General features: G+C 39.3%; 1 protein-coding gene across 1 annotated transcript in view; it reads right to left on the bottom strand.

Moving 5' to 3' along the window:
* Window positions 1–7,145: 7,145 nt before the first annotated feature.
* BABAM2 (BRISC and BRCA1 A complex member 2) overlaps window positions 7,146–23,793 on the bottom strand; it is a 163,030-nt gene continuing 146,382 nt past the window's right edge. The window contains exon 12 of the mRNA XM_057371164.1: window positions 7,146–10,498. Within this exon, the coding sequence (XP_057227147.1) occupies window positions 10,435–10,498 (64 nt within the window). The 3' untranslated portion in view covers window positions 7,146–10,434. The remainder of the gene's footprint in view (window positions 10,499–23,793) is intronic.

The raw sequence follows: 23,793 nt of genomic DNA, 5'->3' as shown, positions 1-23,793 counted from the left end.
TGAAAAGTCCTATATAACTACAAAGCATTTTTAATGTTATAAAGCAAGAACTTCTTGCTGTCTTGCCTTGGCAAAGAGGCTGATTAGATGTTATCAGTTCTGCTGCTCACATGCACAGAAACTGCTGCAGTGGGGTTTGGATCCTGGTTTGTTTTCAAAGAGTCACACAGTAAAATGATGGGAAGAGTTAATTTGGCAGTCTGCATCCTGTGACTTCAGGGAGTGGCCAGAACCAGCTTTATATTTTCTGTCAACAAAATAAGCTAAATAGCCTTAGAAGGGAAGGAGGARAAAAAAAAAGCCACTCAAAACCCCAAACGCTGACATATCTGTGCATACAGGTGTGTCCTGATCACACCTGCAGTAACTGGACCAAAAGACTTTCTAGCCCAAGCCAGAGAAAAAAAGTGGTACCAGAGGACCACCTAATCCTGCATTTAAACAACKACATACTGCTCACATGTCACAGAAGGCAACTGGCTCCTAAAAAAGAGTCTGAGCCAAATCTCATTGCCTRTTTCTGTCTGTTYTGTTGTTAAGACTGACCCCTTTGCRGTTTGACTACTTAAGGGATGAAGAGCCAGCCTGGGCATTTGGGACTGAGGAGCCCCGATTCTGCCTTCATCATGAAACCCGCGGTAGTGTGATGCCAGAAGGCACCACCTCAGAGCCTGTGCTTTAATCTGCACTCAACTGATAAAGAATGTTAAGAAGCTGCACTGTATGGGCCTTCCTTTAGAGAGCTCAGTTAGGTCTGCATGCAGTGGAGGGATGAAAGTACAGCTTTTAATGTTAAAATTCCCAACAGACCTGTCCTCTACTGCATTTAAAGATGCACTAATAGGTTAATGACAAAACACAAAGCCTTGACTCCTGCAATTTAGAAAACTGGAGCCAAAGGAGTCTTAATAAYCCTGTTTTTCTTTCCCAATTAACACTGTTTACTTTCTGCATTTCCTTGACCTTGGAGAGCAGTCCTGCACAATTCCACGTACTCACCTCCACCTTCATCCCTTACAGCACAAACRCAATACCCAACAGCGCTGTTCCAGACCCACAGCAGCACAGTGCCAGCACTGCTCCCYCCCTCKCTGGCTGCCAGCACCTACTTTGTCYCCTTTCCCTGAAAGCTAAAACTGGCTGTACACCTGGACACTGTCATTTGCTAACATGACCAGGTAAATACACACGAGGCACATTGCAAAAGGCTTGGGCTCCTTGTTAGCTGTAATTTCCAGAGGTTGCCTCAAAGCTTGGGGATGCCCAGAGCTGCCTGCAAGCAATAAACAGTTGCTCACAAGCACTTTTTTGGTCTTTTTTTTTTTTGTTTGTTTTGATTTTAGTGACAGCTTCTCCCTGTGCTCATCTGGATAGCATTTGGAATACCACGGGATTCTGTGCATGCCACTGCATCTGGCAGCACTGTGCCTGAGCTGGGTGCTCTCAGCCTGTCCTGCCCAGTGGAGTGACAGGGGAGGGGGCCAAAGTCCAGCTCAGGTGTGAACAGCTGGAGGCAGGAATAGGCATAATGGGAGGAAACTGGGCACATCGCCTTTGCAAAACCAAATAAACAACACTTCCAGAAATAAAAAAAAAATAACCTCCCCAACCAGCTTGGACAAAATCCTTTCCTTCCCCCAGCAACAGAGGGGTGCAGAGGCTGAAGTGTTTTCACACTGAAAGCATGGCATATTTGTGAGCTTTTTCTACAGTCTACAAATAAACAAAACCCAGGGAGTGTTTTGCATTCAATAGTTAATCACAGTTGGCTGAGTGTTTTTATTTTTCTTCACTGTAAAGGCATTCTTGGTCCGCCTCCCAAACAGCTTGTTTTGTCTGAGAGATTTAATCTTGAGTGGCAGGACAAGGTGCAAAGACAAACCTCAAAACAATTCTTATTTTTCTATAGCAAGATGTCAGTATGTAAAAGCTAACTACCCTGCAAACAGGCCCCTCAGGTTGGCATGCACAGGGCTTCTTGCCACAATTGTCACTCCTCTGGGATACCCTGGCCCACAAAGCACCCAATTTCACTCGGTTTTAACTCTTTCCTGTTTGTGAACTGCTCTTTAAGTGGTCTAAACAACCAGAATTCAACACAGGTTGGACCAGTTTCTAGCCCTAGCTCCTCCCTGAAGAAGCATCTTGTTTGTATACAGGGAACATTGGCTCCAGAGGCCCAGCCTACTTTCAAATCCAAACACCGTTTTTCTTCAAAGCAACATCAAGGTACCTTTCATAAAAATGAAGGGATGATGCAATACATACWTAGTGCATGAACAAGTCCTCGAGCTGCTCTGCTCAGAATTAGCTTAGGCAGTTACTTAAGAGCAGTTTGTTGTACAAACATCAGCCACAGTTTTGCAGCCATGCTTASGAACACAAGTGAATGACTGAAAAAGTACCAAATTTATCTAAATTGTATGGCTTTGCACTTCTGAGTACTAAAAAAGGTTAGAAACAATAAACTTATGAAATCTCACCACTTATGCTSTTCCTTTTGTTTCCAAGTGGTATTGCCTCTGAACAATCTTTAAGGGAGATAGTATCTGGTTGTACTTAGATCTATATCACAGGCATTAAAAAATTAATAAAAACACATCCAAGTTGCCTGAGAGGTTTGTTTTCAGGTTATTTAGTCCCACATTTTGCTTGAAGCAGGACTRTCTCCAGTTCCTGGATAGGATCACCATGGCTTTGCCTACTCCTGGCTCACAAATCTCCAGGGAGATGCCCCAACCTCTGGGGGGCACCGCTTCCACAGTGGGACTGAATGCTCTTGTGGAAATGCTCTCTGCTGTGGGCTTGGTATCCTGGAGATATGTGCATTTGATGGTGTCACTTGTGAGGCAAAATTTTTGGTAACTCTTCCCTATAAACACAATACAACAGAGCTAGCAGGAAGCAGTCATGAAACTCCCTGCAAATTCATTTCAACAGCTCTTTGCAACTTCCCTAACCCTTTTTATGCAACACTTGACAGGGAGATACATCTGATGTTTCTTTAAGGTATATGCTTTAAAACCAATACAAGGTCTCAGTAAAGATGGGGGACTATACAAAGGGATGCTGGTAACCTCCATCACCTTCTAAGTGTTTTCCATGAATTAACTTCTCTGCTTCTTGAGCCTACTCCATAATATCTCAGGAGCAGAGAACACAAATAACACTTCACACAGTATAGGTAATGTGGAGACCCTTTTGCCAGCATTACAGTGCTGAAAGTATGGTTCACATCTGAAAAGAGCCATGACCCATGATCCATTTCTAAAGCACCRTAATAAAAAACAATGCTCAATTCAAAAAAATGGCCATGACCAATGCAGAAGAAATACTCATGCCATCCATAGCAAGYATGACAAACCAAGCAATTAGATTATTTTTGAATCTCTCTTATAAAGTACTCCAGCAATGGGTAATGCCAGAGGATTCGGATTCGCCTGACTGACATCCTCACAGACACCACTGCCTCTTCAGACTACGAATCTCTGAGTGTTCTTTGCAGCCTTGCTTTGAAAAACCTTTTCCTGGTGAGCAGGCATTTACCMAGCTTTGTATGAGCAATCCAGGTCGCTGCTGAACACCCATCCATTGGAAGAGAGGAACGCAGGATCAAGTTGCGGGGGTTTTCCGTGCAACCTGCCCATAATTAGCCCCAAGCAGCTGCTGAGTCACTCCCAAGAGTCCCRGGTGCTATTAGGACCAGACACGCCATGGCCCAGTGTATAATTATACACCAGCCACTGCCGTGCGGAAACGGCTCCATTTACTATCTGACCCCATTAGACAGAAGCTGTTATTTCTTCTTGGCTACCAGGGCTGTGAGGAAGATGAGCCAAATTCTCACAGTCTCACAGTCCAAACTCATTCAYCCAAACTCACCTCTTTCTTGTTGAAAACGGCAGATGCCATCCTCTCTCCTGGTTCATCTGTGGGCTGCCCAAGAGTTCCCCTGTGGTCAGGAGGCAAACAGGTGTRTTGAGACACAGCAACTACTGGATACAAGGGACATAGAGATGAGTGCAGAAAGTCCAGGAAACACAACATGCCAAGTGTCTGTTTCATCAGAGAGCAATGATAAAAGAAGCATTGAAACTAGCCATGGAACTACAGAAATATAAGGAACACACTGTTTCTATAATAAAGATTTTTATTTGGACATTCTGCTTCCCATTCTCATAACTCAGATRAAAGAGTTCAAATGGGAAGCTGGTTACTGATAGCTACTGAACTTTTTATGTGCCTCCAGGATGACACAAGGAGAAAGTTTTCTGCAGAGAAGAAGAGAGCAGGCTCAGTTGGCCAAAACACACAAGAAATCACCCTGAGCTAGCAGAGATAYACTTGAGTTGCAGCTGGATTTTGCAGCTGCCTTTTCCTATCAAGGCATTAAGAGGAAACGCCTGGCTTCAGCAGCATCCGCAGGGTGGCATTCCCCTCTGGCACAGCTCCAGTGTTGGGCACAAAAATGAACCCACTCCCAGCTGATGAGCAACCAAAGCCCATTATTTCCTGCAGCTGGGATCTAACAGGCTACACACAGCACCTGAGCCACTGGAGGCCCTTTARCTGGTTTTCTGAGGAAAAGCTAAAAACAAGTCTGGGTCTTTGTGACCCCAGGTTGGTTGCTGGCTTATCAGACTGAGTTCAAGCGAGGTTTGCTAGGAGGGGTGTGTGATGCCCAGGCTRCTGCTGATGCTACAGTCCAGAGAAGAAATGCATGCTCCAACATCAAGCTCCTACTCTCACACCAGTGCTGCATGCCCTTCGAAAGACACAAATAACCTCAATGGCTCTGGTTTTTAAACAAGAACTGAAAAAAATTTGCTGAAAGGGACAGTGGAATGAGGGAAACAGGATGTCAAATTAGGATCAGCTTGAACCATTTCAAATAAACAACGAGGAAATAAAATGTACCCTGTTTGCTGGCAGGCTTCAAGGCTTACAAAGTACTCGCCCCACCCAAATCAAGGACTTGAAATGGAGCAGCAGTGGAACAGAAACACCGACAGTGTAAGATTTGCTGTTCCCTGGTACTGTGTTGCTGTCCTCAGGGACAGAAAAAGCATCATTAGGGTTTAACTAGCGTTTGATGAAAACATAGAGTACCCCAAGGATCAATTTTCACTTGGGCAGCTGTAGCATGAGGCATTAATTGTTCACCCCTGCTGTTGACAGGAGAAGCATGGGGAGCTGCAGACACAAATAACGTTAGACTTGTAGTGTGTATTTTACAATGAACTGCTTGCTTTAGTTCCTGTTGTTTAAAACTGCATTTAATCTTAAGTACTGCAAGAAAAACCTCCTGTATTTTGTACACGTTTAAAGGCCCATACTCAGCAAGTGGCAGAGTAGGTGCCAAATCTTGCTTCCTTTCTGATTTCTTGATGATTTAAGACCTATTTTCAGCAGCCARTACTGATTTCTCCCCTTGCCTTTTTGCTTGGTAAGTACCATTTTAACAAAACAGTGTTTGTATAGTGCCTTGGAACTAAGAATTGAACTTTTTAACATAAGAYAGGGAATAAGAAAAGTAGGACTAAAATCACCTACACAACACAGCTTTTCAAGGCACATGCTTAGCAATACATGACAGAACCCTCGAGTTCTGGCAGAATACTAGTCAGACTGCCAAATTTTTGTTTCCTACAAAGCTGAACTTATTTGCATGTTKCTGATATTTGTGTTTACCTTCCCCCAGAACAAAGTTTGAAATTAATCTCTGAATCTACAGAAATCAGTAAATTAAAGTATTTTAAAAAAACCTGCACTCTTGATGGACATTGTTCACATTTTACTGGCTTTCCCTGTGGGGGAAAAGCTATTGATACAAAATATAAATATGAAAAGACAGTGCCTGATCAATACTTCACTTAGGTGCGGGCTGCCTTCAGGAAAGGACAATACACTTTGCTCCTTCTAATTTGCTAACATGGAAATGAAATGAATTCAGTTTAAAAAACCGTACCCAGTGCCATCAGCATGATTATCTTCTCTGCTCTGGTAACAGCCTTTCCTCAGAATTCTTCTGTTGTGGAGAACACAACACTTGCCTTAGTAAATAAAAAAAACCATTTTCTACTTATTTTTACAGCAAATAACTATATTTAATGTAGGTCCACAAGATGTTGGCATAYACTTTGTTGCCTTGTTAAAAGAAAGACTTCAGTTTTGCTAAAAAAAAAAGCAGTAAGGATGAACCAAAATTGTCCCAGAAGTGGACAGACACCTGAAAAGAAAAAACTGAAAAGGAGATGATTTAAGGGATTTTCAGTAACATTTAAGAAATGTAACTTTTAGCTTTAATGAGTGTCACAATATATCAATTACAGAGACGTTAGCAATTTAAGGGACGAGTATTCACTGGCAGTTCAGTTTGGTCACAGCCTTCATTTGCTTCACAGGGCAGGGAACAGCACCCCATAATTAACATCGTGGTCATAACCTGTGTCCACAGCTTGTTACCTCCTTGCAGCACACCTTTCTCACAAAGCTATAAAGGTGAGAAACTCCTCTTCTCCACTGACAAAGGACTTGCCCCTTCATCTCCACRTATCACTGCTGCACAGATGGAGTACTAGAAATGTATTTCAGACCTGCACTGGTGACCCTCAAATGCTGCCACAGGTTTCCACTGTCTGCTGCTTCTCTGGTTAAGGATACTGACACAGCTGCAGTCCCTACTCATCACTTACACAGGTTTCTGAGCTCTGCTAAATCCCCAGCCTTGTATTAGGGGGCACTCCTCAATGAAGAGCACTCAAGATATAATGCTCCCTTTTCCTAGGTAAGAAGTCTCTGTGTATGCAAAACTACAYGAGTCTTAAAAGTACTGCATTTCATGGCTAAATCTCATGCACTGACTGATCCAACAAAGATACTTACTGCTGTAGGYTCCAGACAGGATGAGAGAAGGGGAACATACAGAGAAACACGTCTAGGAAGGGTTTAAACATGCACAGAAGATCCGTGTGAACTCCAGCAATGATCACTTCTCAAAACTGACTCAAGTCTATTCTCTTTATGAATGGGAGGATGTTCGAGGACAGTGACAATACCAAAATGTGCTGATTCAGCAAATGAAAAACATCAATCAACAAAGTAGGGACCAGCACAATGGAAAAATCAATGAAGACCAAACAATGCATGGTATAGTTAACTTTTATTTATTCTTCCAGCTGTTTGTCCAGTCTTTCCAGCAAGTTTATAGAATGCCAGACTCAGAATCCSTAAGATTTGGTATTACTTCTAGCACAGTGGATTATGTATGTAGATGAATGAAGGCTTGACTAAGGTTGTGAATTAAGGACCTTTGGAAAACTGCAATAGCAGGGCGTACTTGAGACTTACTGCATTCTTTCAGTTAAAACTGTGACAGAGTAGAGTTCAGTCTTTTCAGTACATTTGCAACATTGCTATTTTTCTCCTACATTTTGTGGTTCTCATAAACCAAGGAAAATAGCCTAGGTCTGACTGCTCCCTTCAATTGCAAATATCACATAATAGGGAAGGAAGTGCTGAGAGTCTCAGCACTGTTAAAACTGGCCACAATGGAAATTATAATAAAACAGGAGATAACAGAAATAACTCCAACTCATTAGATCCCAACTTTTGTGGCTGACTTAAATGCCTTCAACGAATACTTGGTTCGATATAAAATTGTTCAAGCTATCCCTCTCTTCTGGTGTAGTATTTATATGGCAATTCTTCTGAAGAGAAACCTTAACTCATTTCAGTGTCTCTCCTCTCAATACCCCATTTGGAGTGCTAACATTCCCAATACTTCTCCTGAGCACTMTTAGAAAAGGATCCATAAAATACTGTGTAGGTCAAAGAGTGCAGGGTGGCCTTAAAATAAAGAAAATGTTCAGTAAGTGTAACCAAAATGCCTTTTCTTCTAATCTAAAAACTGACAGGCTTGCAGACTTCATCTTAAACACAAACTCTGCAGTTTTTCACCTTCTCTACTTTTTTTTTTTTTAAATACTACCAATTGTAGCATGATGTTCAAATTAGACTGAAACTGTTAATTTGTTTATATGTATGTTATTGAAAAAGTTGGCGAAACTAATGAATTTAAGTCAATGAATTGCTGGTTTAGGCTATTTGTATCCTCTACGTACTTTCTCACATGGCTTCTGAAACTCTTAGTCCTTTAAAAATAAAGCAGTTCATTGTCCAAAATGACTAGGACTGAGGTGAAGAATGCATTTTTGTTTGAAAATAAATCTAAATTTTGACAAGTSGACCTCTTTGCAAAGTATTTTGCAATTGCTAGCCTTTGAATCATGGTAACTCCTGAAAAGATAAAAAAAAAATAGTGGTGTCACTTGGGCAATCAGGTATATAAAAGTACACACTGTGTGATCTGTGGGTGAGCACATCACTTGTAATGATGSGGCAATCACTACAACACTGAATCAAAGTCATATAATGTAAGATTCCAGAAATGTACTGACACCATTCAAGGGTTTGGTTTACACCTTTTGAAGATGGCTAGAGATCGTTTCTATCAGATTTCGAACACTATGAGAACAAATGTTTTTCATTAGCCACCCTCCTTCTCCCACCCCATTAGCAAGGTTGACTTACTCTTGTATATGTGTCTGTGGCTTTGGCTTTTACCTGAAGAAACAGAGATGTGAGATCATCCCAGTATACTAAACAATGTGTGTTCTTGGTCGCTTGAGGTTGTTCAGTTATGATTTTGCTGTTCACATAAAACCATTACTTTCTGCGAGTGCTCCAAGCAAGCAAAAGCCTCATGTAATGTCTCCACAGAGGGATTCAGGCTCAGACCTCTGGAAATGCTGACAGTGCTCAGATAATGCACTGAGAGTCACAAARGGATGGGTCACAGGACAGAATATGATCTTCTGCAGACTTACAATAAGGCTTCCGATTTTGTTTGCAGCTTAATTTTCAGCCAATAACTTCAGTATTAAACATAAATTAAATTTTAGCCACAAACTAGCTAAAAAATACTTGTAGTTTCTAGAGGTGAATTATTTGTATAATTCTTAAGTATTAAATGTCACTACTCAAAATCTATCTGTATTTCCTAGGTGAATATAAGCCCTGAAAAGCACTGTTTTTCAAGTGAAATAGTAAGTTGTAGACAGGGTAGGAGAACACTGTCAATCAAGTAGTATGATGAGATTTCATTGCATGTAGTGCTATAGTGAATAATTTAAAATTAAATGTTTTCCACTTCCACTGTATCATCTGCATACTATTCATTTAGTTCCTTTTATTTAGCAGAAGTAGCACAYATTTTCCAGATGTCATTTATAAGCAACATACTCTTTTAATTTTATTCCTTACTGGAAAGTACCTTGGTCTATTCACAAATAAACTGGGGAAGTGACATKGTGACCATTAGTCCCAACTGATGTGCCTGACACAAGCAGGAAAGAAAGGATGAATAGGTGGAATTTTGCATTTGGCATTTCAGAATTAGGGGAGGTAATGTTTCCAGTTATATACACTTAAAATTATTTCTGAGAAGGTATGTTGAACTTTAGCATTAAGCTAAATACCTACAATCCTACATTATTTCTTCAGTTATTTTCCAAGATATCATTCATTCCTTGTTGAAAGTTTAGCTCTTAGCAGTATTTATTTTATTTGGAAAAATTACAGTCTATGAAAGAGCTTTATTTTGTTAAACTGATTTATATAACTAGTTACTTGCATGTTGGTACTAATGAAGTCAAATTTTTTTGTAATGGCAAGGGGTGCTCATTAGGACATYACCAAAATTGTACAACTGGAAATAAAAACAAAGCATAAAAACCTAACATTTCACATAAGATGAGCTTCCAACAGAAGTATGAGAAAACCACCAAACCTCAAACACCTTGCCATATTAACTTCAGACCAACTAGAAAGGCACTGAGAATTGAAGTGTGCAGCTCATATCCATACCTGTAAGAGTAACAACCACAGTGAGACGCAAACCTCCAAGGCAGAATATGGCACTGTACAGTCCATGAGGCATTCCCGGTACATACAGCAGTTTTATGTTTTCTTAGGATAACCTAAAAATGTTAACTAAATATACACATTACATCATATTTCTGTGGGGGAAAAGTCCAATCTAGACCATCTCAAGATAAGGAAACAAGGTGTAACATACAGGACATYGTTGGCACAAGAAAGTGTTATCATATCAATACACGCGCTTTTAAATGTAATCAAATAGATACATAAAGGAATGGTGGTGGCAGAGACAAAGGGAAGGACTATTACCAARTATTTAGTTCTAAGCATGCTAGAAGAAGGTCTTTGTTTCAAAAAACTGAAGCTACCAACACCACTTCAGAGGCAAGAGAGCACCTGTCAAGACAGTCCAACCCATTTCAAGGCATTCTTCTGGGCTGACATCTGCAGACTGAAGGATCTGTCCAGTATAGTTTCTGTGCCCAAAGCTGCCTAAAGCTTCCCATTAGCAAATGCTGCCTCCTGGAACTGAGGGACAAATGTCTTGAAATACGTCCTAGTGAAAAGAACAGAAAATACATTATTAGGAAGGAGTAATCTTAAAAACATGATTTGAGGCATTTGATGTTTCCCACATTTCCTTTTTCCCCTCTGTGGAAGAAGCTTCACATATGATACCAAGGACCCAAAGACAGACAAGACAATGGAGCAGGAAAATTGTGAAGAGAAGTCTGAATACGTGCAGGAGATAAGGTCTGTCTGCTAACAGAAACCTTGACACAATACTGTCACTGTTGATGGCAGCAGTTTACATAAGATGTAGTGAATAAATACTAACAATATTGGATGAACTGTTAATTCCTTTTATTGATCTTCAAAAGTTATAGGACAATGTTCTTTTTTAAGGTGTGCTTTGCATAGTTTGGATCTTAATCTATCTTCTTTACAAAGGATCAAGTGACTCATAAATCTGTAAAATAAGCTAACCCCACCTATCCAAAATAGAGTTTAGAATCGCACCTTGGAGCTTTTTGTGCTGAGATACTCAACCATGTAATAAGTGTATTTTATGTGTCCCAGGGATGCCCTTTATTTGCCAGTTATATTAGAATGCTTCATCATTGTTGGAGGTTAAGATTTTTTTCATTTGTTTTAGGGATTTTGTCCTGTCTGTTCCTAAGAAACAGTAAAGACCAGTACTTAAGAAAAGACAAAAGGACTATCCCAGCTCTGGGAGAAGGGTGCAGCTGGCCATCCCCTTTTCTGGAGGGTTTCTCTTGGAGGGGTGGAGACACTGTGAGATTTGGCTGGGGAAAAAGGGGCTGGGCGCAGCTCCTGGCTCTCTTGCTTTCTGGGCCTTTGGATGGGGGACAGGCTGTGGTCACTGCGGGAAGAATCCAGCAYCACTGCAAAGTTCCATCTACTTTTCTTCTCCTACCGTGAGTGAAGCTCTGCTCGTAAGAATGGCCATTGAATTRAGACCTTATTAACACCCTACCTCACTAGGAAGGACTTCCACCATCTAYTCAGGTGCCGCAAGGGAAAACACGGGACCCTTCTCCCCATCCCCGTCTAAGGGAGCCTCTCCCAGTTTGGAAGTCGGGCTGTCGCTGCTTTGCCTGGCCAGCCATTTTCCTGCCGCTGTTCTGTGTTTCTGCTACACTGTAATCCCGCAGCCCCACCCGCTGACACACAGCACAGCTCCTGCCACAGCTGCTGATCTGTCATCTCTTGTTTGCTACCCCTGCCAYTGCAGCCAGCGCTCTGAGGTTCCCGCTGCAGGCCATTCCGCCATCACCGTGTGAGGGAGAGAGGCGGCTGAAGCCGCGCCACMGCGCCCCCTGCCGGCGGGGAGGAATCACCGCCCCACCCCGCCCCGCCTGGCGCCCCCAGCGCCCCTGCCGGCCGTGAGCGGAACTGCAACACAGGGGAGAGGGGGGACAGTCCGGAATGGGCTGGCACTGGGGTTCCCGTTTGCTTGTTGTGGCTGCTGTTGTTGCTTCTGTTGTTGCTTTTTGTTTGCCTTGTTATACATATAGTAAACAACTGTTATTCCCTTTTTCTGATATCTTTGCCTGAAAGCCCTTTAATTGCAAAGTTGTAATAGTTTGGAAGCAAGGGGGTCATATTCTCCATTCTAAGGGAGTTCTGCAAGCCTTCCTTGGCAGACACCTGTCTTTCAAAGTAAGACAATAATTCTGTCTTTAGTTTCTCCCTACTGCATTTTGCACAAACTTTCACTTTCTCTCTCTCTCTCTCTTTTTTTTATATTTTATTTTCTGATTGTATCACTGGTCTCTTAGAAATTTGTCTCTTCACCAAAAAGAAATCTAAAGTGAGAATAACTTCAATATCACTTACTAGATTCCTGACCTCTCTGCTGGTTTAACTGCTGAAGCAAACACACACCAATCAGCATCACAATCATGATGAGTTTCATAACTGCAGTAGAAGCTTTGGCAATCACTGAACAACAGTCATACTTCCTCACGCCTAAAAACTATGCAAGACCACAAAGAGAATGCTTCTCTCTTTGTGAGGTTGTGCCTGGCAAATTAATTAACARATAGCTGCAGTCAGCTTTTGTGCACAAGCTGTAAACACACACAAGATGCTGTCCAAAGGTTAAAAGAGCAATGGAAAGTAAAAGCATTTCTGGACTGAGTAGCTGATCCCAGAAATGGAAAACAGAAAGAGGACAACCAGCWCCCACATTTTATAGCATATAGAGATTGTGCTGTGTATTTACAGAACATACTTTGGTTTATTGAAGCAAAGTTCAGAAAACAACCCTCATAATCATGCCCACAAAACTGCTTGTTCATGCTGGCACACACTTGTACATGAACCAGCTGAGAAGGTCTGCCTGTCCCCTGATCRCAACAGTTGAATGCCATTTCTGTATCTGTGCTTTTTCTACCATACCTTTGACATTCTATAAGTCCTGGTCAGTTCTGTGTATTTTGCTAGCTCAAGGACATGCTATCACCTGCATGTTGTCAAGGTCAGGATCTATCATCCTTTTACTTTTCCATGCTTTATCTATCCTAACATTTAATTATGCATCTCTGCTTGCTTATTTTAAATAGCTTCTCCCTTCCCCTTTGATAGTTTCTCTGCACACTCTCTTCCATGCACATGATCTTAACTGACTTGATAAATGACACTTAAAAACTTCCCTCTTCCAAAACTGTAAGAATTCTTAATTGTTAAATGGGATACAATCAGAATTATTTTCCTACATTTTATTTCTTTTCCTTTATAGCATTTCTGCGCTTTCTATTAAACTCACACTTACTGCATTATATGCAGTAATTATATATGCCTTTTCTGTTAGGTAAATTCCAGAACAAATGTTTCTGATACCACAAACACCCTCCCACACCAACTCCRTCTACACTTGCATCCTTTCTTTTCACTGATTCCCGCAGTAGAGCTTGTATCCTTTGCTAAAAAACTAAGTCTAACACTTCTCGATATTCTGATCAGATGTACTGTTTCAAAGAGGATGCTATTTTGCTGGTAGTTCATATGAACCTCTTGGCAATGTTCCATATACTACAAATATTCCTTTAGTATTTCATCCTTTTAAATGTACTTTTTTTCTTTTTATACCTTAAAGTACAGCCTCAAAGTTGCCCTCAACATTAATGGTCTTCTCTAGACAGAGGCAAATGCAGTACCACAAATGTACTCAGGATACCTTCCTCCATTTCTGCTCCTCTTCCATGCACCTTTGGTATGTCATATGAAACAAAATCAGAGATAATTATGATTCATCACACACACAAAMAATAAATTAACACCTTAACGCCCTTAACTCCCCCAAACCAGAACAAAAAAGGCCCTTTGAACAGATCCAAAAGACCAACATATTTGATAGGACTGTATCAGCTACACCACACTCAGCAGATTGGGAAGGAAAGATGAAGTAGGATAAGGTAAGTGAAGCTCCTTAAGAAACACTGGGAATTCTTTTCTGATTTTTTTTCTTTTCATTCAAAGTTTTGGGCAAAACCATGTGTTAAAATACTTCAATTTCTGTGAAATGGAAATTCCAAWGTTTTTTGTCTTCTGCAGAGATTATTAATAAGGARGAAAAGTCACTGGAGTGAGTTTCAKCTATCAACCATCTGWCATGGAAGTCAAAGTGTACATGTTTCTACATAAACAGGACCATGACATGAACTATTATGTCACAACAGATGACATGAAATAACTTCAAGAGAAATATAAGAAATAATTTTTTTTTCAAAGACAATATTCTGCCATAGACTGCATGGTAAAGGCCTCTTTCACATGAAATGCTATTCCTTTTAGAAAAATTTTAAACCAAGGGACAACACTCATACTCCAGCATCCTGCACATACAGGCACAGAGAAACAGTRAATATAAACATGAACTTTGGAAAAAGATACATTCCTCATACCCTATTCATATTAACACATTCACATGAATTTACACCCTCAATAACTATGATCTGTGCTATACCACAGGAATAATATAAATACATGATTATTTTTCCAGAAACTTTGCCACATGATATTATCAAGTTATGTTCWAACTATTTTGAAATTATTACCTTTATATACACTATATATGCTTTTCAGCTCTGAAGAACCGTTATTAAAAAAAACCACACAACACTAATTTGGGTACTGAAGATGACTGATGAAGATGAAGAAAGCTAACTTGACTTATGGTCTCTCAAAGCTATGTCAAATGGCAGAAACCACCTTTTGAAAAAGGCCTTTTCTCCTTTCCTGGAAAATGGAGATCCTTCTTTCTCCTGCTTTCACCAACCATGTCCTTGGTGGGTCTGTGGCACACTGACCTTTCACCAAGGTCAGAACATCTGCATAAATTCTCCTTTAAGTACAAAGAAACTCATTTGTACAAAGTCCAAATATATTCTTCGCATGAGTGTTGAGTACGATAAACACTCATGTAAAGTAAAACACTTGTTGAGTGTTAGATCCTTCTCTCAAAGGTTTAGATCTCAGCTTAAACAGTATTTAAAGAGCTGCTTTCTTTTCAGCCTAGAGTGGTTGTCAATCTTCATACACTTATGGGTGGACACATGTTTAACTCTTTAAGAGTCCGTTGTTTTTGTTCCCTCAAACGGTCATTTTCCAAATTCAAGGTAGTAAGTTATGAGGTTTCTATGGAAATTTTTCTTCATCACTCCAGAAAACAACACATTTTGCTGTAGTTAACCACTATATATACTTGACACAGTACAATGAATTSCAGGTGCTACGCTCAAGGACATCTWCTGAGAGTAAAGCACTTCTCTTTCCTTCACCTTATTATCCAGTGGAAAGAAAGTCTTGCTATTATTACAAGTGGTAAGTATCTAAAAGAAGGTAGAATTGGTTCATCTGCTGTTTATATACTTTCTAGTGATATGAAACGTTGAGTATGGTACAAGGTCTCCAGAAGCCTGTACATGTTTAAATCTCAGGGTGTGGATTTGCTGTGCTTAAAACATACTTGACTCAGAATTCACATGCTTTTGTGAAATTTCATTCTAATTGTACTGTTTTTTTTCCCCAGGGTAACTTAGTCCTGGGTTTTTTAAATGAAGTTGGTAGAAAATCTGCATTGAGCACTTGACAATAGCTTTTGCCTTCACATGTCTATGCTGAAAATCTGCAAAGACTTTAGACTATGTAGCTGCAATCTCCCATCAAACAACACTTCCCATACATTTATGGTGAAGGCATTCTAACACCAACACACTTGATTTCTGCTATTGCTTTTGCTCGATTTGTACTATAGACAACTATACAATTGTATTCTAATTACCACTGATGGTGTAATAAAGTGAAAAGGRTTGTTTAGGTGTTTCTATTTCTCTTCAAATCTTCATGTGGTAAATTCAAAGCAGAACATCAAGACTCAAAGCATACACAATGTTTTATCATGAGATTTCTAGAAGCTTTTTATGTCTCGGACAAGGACAATCATCATGGGGTGATGAATCATCTTCCCAAGTCATTCACAGAACAGATTCCCCTAAACTCCTCAGTTCACGAGTGCCAAGTTTTTCAGCATGCTGATCTCAAATTCATCCATCCTAGCTCTATTTGCACTCATGCTTTATTTCTTTCAGCTGAACATGTGGGATTTTCAAGTGCCTTTTCCATCAAGAGATGATTTGAGGAAAATTAAGGGAATGAAGTAATCATTATGGTCCACATCAAGAACAGACTTAGTACAGCAATACTTCTACTGCCGGCACAGTGTCCTTACTGACAAATWAAAGCCCTTGAGACACAATCTTCATCTTTTCACAGAGACACAAAGGCCTTCTTTCACTGCATCAGGCAGATGTATTGAGTTCCTTCTCATCTGAAGGCAGACTCAGGTTATCACATTTTTTTTCATGCTATTGGCTTTGAGAGCAAATTTTATTCTTAAATATTACCTATTATTTCAATACTTTAATGAATTCTTGTAAAATATTTTAGTAAGTACTGCAACTGTGGTTTTATTCTGTAAATATTTGGCTCTAATTACAGCCCCTTAGTGTATTCAAAATCATAGCAGCCAGCATATTTGACCAGTACATCCATTTTCTCCTATCCTAGGCAAGGTGTACAGGAAAATATGAGTTATTTGCTTCAACTTTTTCAAGTTAATAGATCTGACTTGGGCAGGCACTCCTGTAGTCATGGTGATCTCTGAATAATTTTACTTAATCCTTCCAAGACTTCTGATGTAAGGTCTATAGGTAGGACCCCATTCTCCTCAGTGGTTCTCTATTGTCTGGATCGTCCAGCAGGTAAATTGAGTTTGTTTGAATAATCCTGGGACTAAGGTAAGGACTGAATTGTATCCTGTGCAGCTGWATGAGATACAACCAAGAATCCCAGGCATTTGTCCCAACTGTTGTCCATTTCTTTTAAAGGAACTGTATCTCTAGGATTTACTTAATTTTGCATTCTGTATTTCTTTCCTGCTGTACCCTAGAAGAACTGCTCAAGACATCTACAAGTTTCTTCAAATCCACTGAATCCTGACAGAAAAATATCAACTCCACAGGTGACTGAGCTTTATWAATTAGCTAGAACAGCAATGTTCTCCCCTCTTACAATTAAATTTGAAAACAGGATTTAAGGGTGTAGGTCAGAGTGAATGATAGCCTAAGGTTTCTTGGGGTTTTTGACCTATTCCTCCTAGAGTAGTACTATTATGCTGACACTTTTCAATAAAATCTTGTTATATAAATTATTTCAACAGCATACCCATATTAGAATTGTAAAAGAGCTTCTCTCATCACCTGATTATTCCCTTTCTGGAATACAAATTATTTTTGCATGGATCAAAATGTGCCTTTGTATTTTTATGTTCCTGTTTGAAATTGTTTTGACACAATGAAAACTTGTTTTGAAAATACTGAACACCTACAACAATCCCTTCTGGATGCCAGACGAGAAGATTCGTCCTCCTGTGATCACAAAGGCACATCCAACTAGTTTGGTTCACGTAACCCCTAATAGTTAAAGTTCTGTATAGAAGGTATTTACCATAACTTTCAAAATTTTCTGAGATTTGCTATTTGTTTCTGACATGASAAAATCAAAGATATCAACCTGTCTTTTTTTTTTAATATATATATGTATAATAGTTTTCTTTCTAAATTCCTTTTGTCAGGAGCTACCTGATTCAACCCTAATTAACAAAAGGAACTTAATAAATTGCTGCATTAATTCCAACAGTGGGTATGTATTTAGGTCATATTCCATATGACTGCTCATTAAGTCCTTAACCCATGGTTAAGTCCTCCTCCAGCATCTCTATGCCTTGCACTGAGCAAGGGCTGAATGCAAGAGTGTGGAAATACACTGAAAGCCCATTCTTTTAATAGGCTTCATGCCAACATTTGAGGCCTAGCTTTTTCCTTTTAAATTCAGACACGAGACATTTGAACCTCTTTGCTATTTTTTACTATATATAATGCATTAAAAACATATTTCCATTGGGTGAACCATGTTGTCTATTTATTCACAGGCACTTCCACAGCATTCCTCACCAGGCTAAAGATAAATGAGCACTCACAGCAAAGCTGAGTAAGCCCATCTCCTGCTTTGTGATGACTATGGGGTAACAGATTAACTCCATGGAAGATATTTTGGGACACCTCYATTAGGAGAAAATGATTGTTATATMMTTCTCTCCACATCTAAGATGTTACAAAAACTGAAGTGACAAATAGTTCTCAGCACTCTAACTTTTGGTTGCTTTGYTGGAACTGGGCTGCAGCAGGCAGGGCCACAACAGGGCCAGGCGCCAAGTGGCAAAGGCTCAGGAGCTAACGAAACTCAGGACTACTGCAGAATGCACAAGGCACTCAGGAGAAAACAGCATTTCTAAACCACCATTCAAATCCAAACATCACAAACATTTATCCAAGCACAGCGGAAAATGACATAGGTACCTTCCAGGATTTCTTTCTCACTTCAAATATAYATAACGATACTTGGCATGTATTCATGTTTCTAAACTAAGCTTCTTGATGGTATGCTCCTTGGGATGTGGTTTATAATTTCCTTACTAGGCAGGTTTATCTATAGCAAATATTTTGCTTTTATGTGAAACACAATGTCTACACAGTTCTCCATTTTATCCATCTCCAGAACTGGTGATGCCAAGCAAACATCTGAAGTATTTATACAACAGTAAGACAATAGTTCTTAAATTACTGCTACTGTAACTGGCTAAACACACAAATGTACAAAGGAGTCAGTGCACAATGCCATTATGCTGCTAGCAAATTTTTTTCCCATGTGCCAAAAAAAATGCATCACAATCCCTCTTCCTCTTCTCATATTTCTCTCTCTCTAGCTCCTTTTATTTTGAATTAYCTACAAGAAGATTAGTAAACTTCTTATGCCTGTTTCTACCTGCCAGTCTACACAAGGCACTGACTGTGCAGCCAGGCTGATGGACAGAACAGTAATCAAGCATCAAGGGAACTGGAGGTCTGCAGCAGGCTGCCATCAAAATGCAAATTTTAAAGAAATATAGGTTTTTTCAGCTCAGTTCATAACACTGCACAAAAGAAACTTGTCTCCAAAATTACAAACCAAAATACGTGCTACCAAAAATGTAACAGGAAATAGAGGTGGCAGAACTAGTGAAACCAAGTACAYATCAGAAGTTTAAAATTCACTCATGTCCAAAAGCTGTCTTCTGTATTTTACGATGTCTTTTTCCTCCAGAAATTCTCTCTGGAGTTATTGCCATTTCTGATTCCAATCACACAGAAAGGTACAAGAAATGGTTATATTTAGACATGTTTTTCAGCAGTTTGCTGATTGCAGAATTAACAGGTGGCTTTAATCCACACGAAGCAAACAGAAATCAAAATTAAAATTTTCATTTCATTACACACTTGCATCTGTTAAAAAAAAACCTATGGTACCAATTGATTTTATAGATAAAGTGAAGAATTCAACATAGGGCTGCTGTAAAAATTAAAATGACTTTGCTGCCCAACTTACCAGAAAGCAAAATGAATTTTGACAATCTGTTCAAATCACGAAACAACCATAAATATAACAACCTGACGAAAAGCAAAATATAAAGGAAGGGAGTTCTAGGGAACTGCTGTGGAGCCAGGATTGCAGATCATTATGTAGGTTGGCAATTAATGTGTATTTTAAAGCAGCAGCATAAGTAGGGTCATCACTTTGCAAAAGATGCTAACTTTGGTTCCAAGAATACACATACTCCCAAATGCATGGACCTTTACTGACAATTACAGATAAAAATTACAGCTACTGGAGATAATCAGTTCATACAGACCAAGGCCAGTAACTATGAAAGCGACTTTTAAAAACCATTTAGAAATAAAGATTCTGATATTTAATTTCTCATTGATTTCTGATATAGATATTCAGGAATTTACAAAAGTTTATTGCAAAGACACAGTGACTCTAAGTGTTCCAAAGCACACATAGAAAAATGAACCTCTCATTTTGAAACAGTTTTATCAATGCCTTCTGCTTGCCACTCAGTTCAAGAGATAAAACACTTCACTTCCTTCACCTCTCCACAATGTACATAAATAGATTTGCTTCAGTCAGATGAAGGCTTGTGCTCTTAGATCATAGCAAATTTTGCTTCTGCTTTCTTAACTTCCATTTTCCCCATAGGGTAGTGGGTGTCTGTGAGGGGTGAATTGGAATATCTCTGTCACAGCATGGCCATTCCACTTCCTTATCAGTGGATCATGAGAATGATATTCCAAGGCCATCATGGAAAAATTCAATCTTCATAGGGTCTTTTTAAATACAGTGGTAATTTGCAGGAAATTTCCAGTCCTATGAACTACAGCATGACAAGTCTGCTCTATTTTTCCTAGCTGCTGAAGTGCCATAGCCATATTTTTCCACTCCAGGTAAAGGTTAGCTTCTTAAAGAGGTAGTGTTTATTCAAGACACATATTATTTCCTCCTATCTAGGCTACATAAACGCACAATGAGCTTTACTGTTGGAGAGCAATTATTTAGCAAACTTTCTATTAGATTTGAAGGAGAGAGTCAATGCCAGACAAGATGCAACCAGGAACCTCTTCAAAGCATAAAAGGCAGGGTAAAGAATGTGATGAAGTGAGGAGGGGGAAGCAGTGATGACATAAGTAGTAAGAGAAAGCAGAAAAGACTGGTCAAAAATACATTCAGGAGTGAGGCTTGTAAGGAAAGATAAGTGTAGAGATTCAAGCAGAGAGGAGCTCACAGTAGTAATAATGGAATTTGAATGACCTTTAAGAGATTATTGAATCCTTAATTGTAGTTCAAAGACAGAAATGAAGAGTTACACCACAGATGCATCCATAATGAGTCTGACAACCAGCATCCCTGAAAACAAAGTTTGCTTGCAGGTGAAAGTACTGATTTCATCTTGTCATCCGCTTAGCTTTGCCAGATCACTTACCAACAGGGGCCGAAGGCAACATACCAAACCATAAAAGAAACCTTCCTGGATATTCATTAGGACAAACCAGTCAGAAGGAAATGGATGAGATGCCACCCATCTGTGATTATATAAAACATATTAAAGCAGTTGTTTCTCTTCRCTATTTGAAAGATATATATTTGCTATTAGAAGTAAAAGTAAATTCTTAAAAGATTGGAGACCTATCCAAAGAGAAAAACAGACAGAAACAAACCTTAATACTAACAGGTAAAAGCAGAGTAAAGCATATAAAAATTAATTTGTGGAAAAAATTAGCTGTGGACCTCGAAATAAATACTTGTCAAACATACAAAATGTGGTCAAAAAGTAAAAAGAATGCTCACCAGAAATAAAGTCACAAAGAATAAATGAAATGGAAGTGCTTAAAGAGGCTGCCATACCAGAATCCTGCTTTCCAAGAGATGTACCAAAAGATCTGACTCATGCAGAAATGTCAGCCAAAACGGTAATGAACAAATGAACAAAACACAACCAAATCAGCAGCCCCAGATTACATTCACACYCAAGTTCAAGAAGAACTCAAGTGTGAGAAAGTTAAACTCTTAAATAGCTTGTAACCTCCTGCTTAAAACAGCTTGGTACCAGAGAAGTGTGATGTCAATTAAAAAAAAGGTCTGGAGGTATGGGAGGATGGAAGGAACTATAGGCCAATGAATCTCATGTCCCTACCTTACAAASTGGTAGAGACTGTTAACAGAAAACATACTCTCATGAAATATCTAAAATTAGTGATCTTAGGTAAATATGATATATTGGGTAGGAGCCAAACTTGTGCTTCTCAAGTCTCCTATTTTCTTAAGATATCAAAACCACATGGACAAGAAAAATTCAAGTGGCACACACTGTTCAACTTACCTACAGGTATTGGGGAAGKTTTTTCAAAGGCATAAACCCCCTGAATTACCACAGCAGGAGAAAAGATCCATGAGTGGACAAATTGCAGATCAAGATAAAAAGAAAAGGAAAGCAATACATGATGAGTATTATTAGGGTAAAGTCACCTGAGAACTGCACAGAAATGGACGTTCTGACCATGTAGTTCATATTCGTACATGATATGCTAAAGAGAGCAAAGGAAGATGGAAAGGTTTGTTAATGCTAACAATTTAGTCAGGGAAGGAAAAATAAGGCACAATTATGAGGAACTGCAGATAGTTCTTACAGTACTGGGAGACTGGGAGATAACATACCAGGTGAAGAGTCAATATTGACAAACATGAAAGAGAAATACGTGAGGAAGAAGACATAGTTTTATTTACGCAAAAAGCAAAGGCTCTGAACAACAGATAGAAAGCAGATCGTGGTGCTAAAATGACACTAACTAACCTTCACTTGTATGCAAAAAACAAATCAGATGTTATTAGAGCCAGAATAAAGTGTAAGATCACTACAACACCATATAAATGCATGGTGAATGTATCATGAGTAACATGCTGCTCCCTGCCTCAGAAAGAAAATCACAGAAACAGTCAMGTGAGAAAGAAGGGCAATCAGAAACATGGAGAGGTTCTGGAGAAGGAAGGAGTGAGCAGAGCAAGAGAAAAGGTRACAAAAGAGACATTAAGAGGTTCATAAAACAAAAGTGATGGAGAGGATCAGCAGACTATTTACTGCCTCTCTTCATACARGAGGTAGAAGACAACAACTCAAGTTAGGAGAAGCCAGAAATGCAAAAAGCCAACAGAGTTTGTTATTCACACTACACCTGCGTGATCCCTTGCCACAGAATTTTATGATGTTTTGATGTTGGTTCAAAAAGCAAGCAAATAGAAGGAAAGCTAGGTAGGGTTACCAAACAGAAATATACCAGTACTAGATAAAGAAATTGTTGCGGATGGTAGGACATATAATGAAAATATGACTACATGCTCTGTTATGCCTTTCTACAGGCATTGGTTACTACCTATCGATACAGACATGCTAGTGGGCTACATATGCAGAGTTTTACCCAGCTTCAGGGAGCAATTACAGTATTACTCAAAAGACTATGGAGCTCACCTACTATTTTTATTTAGCTGTTTATTTTGTAACTGATCAAGCAACAGTATTTATCTGGGCCATTAAATCTCAGCTCCTTCCAAACCCATGGATTTTTCTCTACCCTGTTCCTTCAAGACAGGGAGTTTTTCTTTGCGTAAGTTCTTAACTGTGATTTCATGCTCTAATATAGAACTAGCAGCTTTCATAAATGTAAAATAGAGTTCTCTAATAAAGCCAAATCAGACACTGACTGTGTTTCACAGTATTTCTAGAACACCACTTAATCCCAGTTATCCAAGAACCGCCTACATTAAATTCTAACCTTTCATTCCTACAAAGCAGTTGTCTTGCAGCAAAGTGTTATTATATTCCACTTCTACCATGCCGTCTCCAATCTTTTTTTTTGAGAAACATTTCTCTTGTCAATATACGTGCATTGAAAGAATATTTACTATATATCAAAACCCACATATGTACAGTTCACACATATATATAGTATCTATACAAAATCACAGAAAAACTAATTGCCTAACAGATTTTATTTCTATGCACTTCCTATAGCACCTATACTCCTTGTCTTTAAATAGTTGTTTTTCTTTCCTACAGTCAAAGCTTTAATGAGAAGTGACCAGAAACAAATACCCAGGCCCTTCTGTCTTGGCTGAAATCCACATAATGCATGACAGCACTGAAGATCCCTGGCAGGCACCTGTCAGAAACTAACATACCATAACTTAAGAGTCAGACTTAATTATCCAGGGAGACATTTAAAGAAAACTACATGAAAAATATGACTCAAAAAATGCAACTATCRTGTGTATGTACTGTATTCTGTAGTGTATGCAAAGGAGCTATGCAAAAACAAGGTAATGTCCCGGGAAAAT

Source organism: Malurus melanocephalus, unplaced genomic scaffold, assembly GCF_030028575.1.
Source record: "Malurus melanocephalus ecotype Western Australia unplaced genomic scaffold, MMel_1.1 scaffold_5, whole genome shotgun sequence".
Lineage (NCBI taxonomy): Eukaryota > Metazoa > Chordata > Aves > Passeriformes > Maluridae > Malurus > Malurus melanocephalus.
Note: the sequence above shows the minus strand (reverse complement) of the source record. Positions and strands in the feature narration are given on the sequence as shown.